Source organism: Amphiprion ocellaris, chromosome 21 (genome assembly GCF_022539595.1).
Source record: "Amphiprion ocellaris isolate individual 3 ecotype Okinawa chromosome 21, ASM2253959v1, whole genome shotgun sequence".
Taxonomy (NCBI): domain Eukaryota; kingdom Metazoa; phylum Chordata; class Actinopteri; family Pomacentridae; genus Amphiprion; species Amphiprion ocellaris.
In genome coordinates, this window is record NC_072786.1 from 20670657 (window position 1) to 20674586 (window position 3930).

The 3930-nt window shown below is 36.7% G+C and overlaps 1 protein-coding gene across 2 annotated transcripts; it reads right to left on the reverse strand.

Annotated features, from left to right (window-relative positions):
- Positions 1–704: 704 nt before the first annotated feature.
- mgst1.1 (microsomal glutathione S-transferase 1.1) lies at positions 705–3256 on the reverse strand. 2 transcript variants are annotated; one of them, XM_023286507.3, is made up of 4 exons: positions 3150–3256; positions 2421–2564; positions 2234–2325; positions 705–1810 (listed from the first exon to the last, which is right to left on the reverse strand). In XM_023286507.3, the coding sequence occupies exons 2-4, from the start codon at positions 2544–2546 to the stop codon at positions 1570–1572; spliced, it is 459 nt and encodes a 152-aa protein (XP_023142275.1). In that variant the 5' UTR covers positions 2547–2564; positions 3150–3256; the 3' UTR covers positions 705–1569. The 2 variants fall into 2 exon arrangements, with proteins under 2 accessions (XP_023142275.1, XP_023142274.1); XM_023286506.3 differs by having other exon boundaries at positions 3040–3169.
- Positions 3257–3930: the final 674 nt, after the last annotated feature.

Genomic DNA, 3930 nt, shown 5'->3' on the forward strand with positions numbered 1-3930 from the left:
CAATGAGGTTCATCTCTATTATCTGTTCCTGGTGTTCAGTCAATATAAATCTGGACAAATGATAAATCATTTTGAATAACTTTCTTTATTACACCCAGCTACATTGGAACAATTTAATCCTGCAGCTCTCTCTTAAATCTAGATTGAGATTGCAGTGAACACCCACATGACACAACAGATCTGAGCTGGTCTTCCTGACGGCTGAAGCAGGTGGATTGTGCTCCATCATTGATCCCCAGTGTTGCATTGTCATCCCATCCTATTCTGGGGATGGACAGCAGCTGAGCCACGTCCTGCTGATATGATGCACGAGACTGCAGAAGTAAATACTGACTAAATGAGTTATGTGAGTTGGTCATATAAGAACTCTGGCTGCAGTATTGTGTATCAACTGGAGGTTTGTAAGAGAATTATTGGGTCATCTTGATAATAAGGAATTACAGAAGTGCAGTCTAGAAGTTACAAATGCATGAACAAGTTTTTCAGCACCAGGACAGGATGTTCCTGAAGGTGAAAAAAGGCCATCCCAAACACATGCTTTATGTGTGAGTCAAAGGATATATCCTGGTTAAAAAAAAAAAATAACACCAAGGTTCCTCACAGTAGTATTGGAGGCAAAGTCAGTGCTATCCAGAGTAACTATCTGCTTACATATGAAAAGCATTAGGTCCCTTAAGTCAAAAACGTGGACACAAAAGTCTCAGTTAAAATTCAAGAATTTCATTTATTTAGATATAAAAACATCAAAGCAAGTTACATTTGTTTTAAAGAAAAGTAGTTGAAATACACTTATCAAGCAAAACATTTCACAGCAGTAAAAAAAAAAAAAAGTCTGAGCTCACTTGATTTCGCTGTCATTTTTGCTGCTGATTTTAACTAAACAGTTCCAGATCTGCACAGATGTTCTTAACAAAGTAACCACAGGTATAGTTCATGACATTAACAATAAACTTAAGTTTATTGTTAATGTCATGAACTGTGTTCCCGAGAGGGAAAAACCAAAGCTTGCTGTTCATGTGGAAGTGCCTTAACCTTGCATTGTTGTCATGGTCAGCAAGGCCAGCAGGGGGTGACTCCTCTGGTTACAAAAGGTGGGGCTGTACAGAAGTCTCAGACAATTACCCTATTTTTTATTTATTTATTTTACATCAGTAAACATTTTCTTCAGTTATAAATTTTCTTCAATACAGCATTATGCAGATTTTTTAACTCATGGTCCCATTTAGAGTAAAGCAGACAATAAAGGAGGGAATGGCTACATCGTTGTTGACAATTTGTTAATGCATGTGCATACATAGTGTTCTCATTCACATCCACCCCCTCATCTAAACATGGTCATTTCTTGACCAAATAAAATGAAAAAAAGTTATGTATTTGTTAAAGTTTTTCACATAAAAAAAAGAAATGATGATTGATCTTGGAGTTAGCTTTGTCTTTGAATGTAAAGAATGTTATAGTGAATAAAGTCATTGTTTTTCAGAAAAAAAAAACTGTAAAAGCAGAATTCATGCAAATTAATCTAAGAATTGATTAATGTGTAGTCATGGTCTAGTGTTGTTGTAATGTTCTCTAGAGAGCTGTGCTGAGCACCGTCCAAGCCATTGAGAAGGTCACCAGCACACCCACCATAAAACACAGACCCCTGCTGGGCTGAGGCAGACATCCAACGTAGGCAATAGTATGGAAGATCCGAGAGCCGACAAAGACGCGGAAGTGAAGCAAAGCGGTTGAAAGTTCAGGTCCAGTTAGAGTGTAGAGCAGGCCAACCAACACGAAGGGAATAACATTCTCCAGGTCATTTTGGTGACACCTAGAGGACAAAAACCCACAAGGCAGAGCACTTAAGTCGTGCTTAGTTTGGCATCAGCGGTATGGATTCACAGCTGTGTAGCTTGTAACATCAATCATACACAGGGTGTACAACACAGACACTGAAAGCTGTCACTCACTGATACTCTGCTCATTACATTTATGCCACTTTTGTTCATAGCCACCCTAAGCCCTTTCTGTGTAATATTTTTGTTGTTTATGTATCTAGGATATCATTTTTATGTAGACTTAATGTTCATAAATTTGTCAACACAATCCTTAAACTAGATTCTTTGATAGCCCTCTCAAACGTCAGAGCCTAAACATATACTTAGTGTGAAATTTTATTTTTAATTTTTTTAATTGTTTGTCTGTAGTTGTTATTAATTCCTCTTTGTTCGGAGACATCAGGTGTTATTTGTACCTGCGGACTCGTTCCACATCAGGATTTACAATGACAAGTTTCTTGTCTTCTGTTGGGGAAACTAATTTGGTGTCCTCCAGGTTTGCAAACGCCTAGAGAGACACCAGAGAGCAGGTCAGATTGAAAACTGCCACATAGATATAACCAAGTCCTTCAGTGTAAGATGGTTGTTTAGTGATAAATGTACCTTTCTTGTCAGGCGAAAGTAACTGGTCCAAAATGACATCAGCATCATCTTCAAAATGACAATGATGGCATATGTGGAAAACGCCAAGAAGACTTGGTTGTCCTTCATGCTGCTCAGGGATGACATTCTGACTATCAGAAATCACTGGAGAAAACAGGTATACAAATGTAATGCAGTAAAACTTTAGATATAAGAACATGGTGATATTTTTATGTAGTCACATAGTATCGTACATATTGGTTACAACTTATTATAATCAGGAATTTAAAGAAAGATTTAAAGTGATCTGCCTAAAAACTTTTGATTATTCATATTTAGCACCACACTAAGTCTTCAATATGTCATCACTCCATTGCTATTAAATATACAATTTACATGTAATATGAGCTAAAGCATTTCCTCAATAATTACTGCTGCTATATTAGAAGAGTCAAGCTAAAATGGAGTCAAAGGGAGCCTGACTGAACACCCTCCATATCCATACTTTTATAGGGAACATCTCAACAAAGAAAATAAAACTAAAATGATTAGTAATAACTCCTTTGACATAGAACACCCAGAGTTTCCTTTCACATGCTTGCTCAGCATAAAGTTAGTCATGTAAACGTGAAAAACGTACCTGAATTGTCATCATAAAATAGATTGATAAAGATAGTTAAATGTCTGACAAAATAACGTAAGCTGTTCAGTTTATGTTGTGTCGTATTGCATGCAGCAAGTTGCTCTCACCGTCTTTCTGCAAAGTCACCGTGAACAAGAAAAGCCAGTCCAAAGTGCAGTGTTGTCAAAGAGTGATTATGTAATCACCAGGAGGAGCCGTGGAGGAGGAGTCCTGGCATCACTGTCACTGTTGCTGCACACTTACTTGCACATTCCAACTACTGGAAAGTAGAAATGGACATAACTCATATGTGAACTACTAGATCTGAAGCACAGTTCATGTCTCAATATTGTGTGACATGGACTTAAAACTATTTTATATGAATCACTCGACACCACATTTAACACGTACTTTTTGCACCTTTTGTAAATGTACTACTCTTTCTGCAAAGAATTTCATATTCATATTTGGGTTTTAGTACCTGTTTAGTACCTAAAGAAATAACTGCCCACACACAAAGCTGAAAGAAAAGTTTAAGAACAATATGCTTTCCATCAGTAATTCTGGTGATAGATAATGCAAAGATTAAATGTAAAGATATTAGAATCAGTGTGTCTTATCCAAAGGTTCTCCAACTAACAGAGAGAAGTAGGCTGTATATTTGTAACACATCTACATTAATACCACTACACCTCAGCAGCACAAATGGAGGACCACTGAAACTTTATAAACATCTATAGGCATATTGTTAGTAGCTGATCTACAGTTGCGACCAATGTTTATTTGAAATATTAACTTAAAACATCAAGAAACAATTTGGCAATCTTTTCTTGGTGATCTATAACAGATGGATTATTTGTATGATAACAAAATTCAGAAAATCATGCACAGAAGGCCATTCTTTTAGTG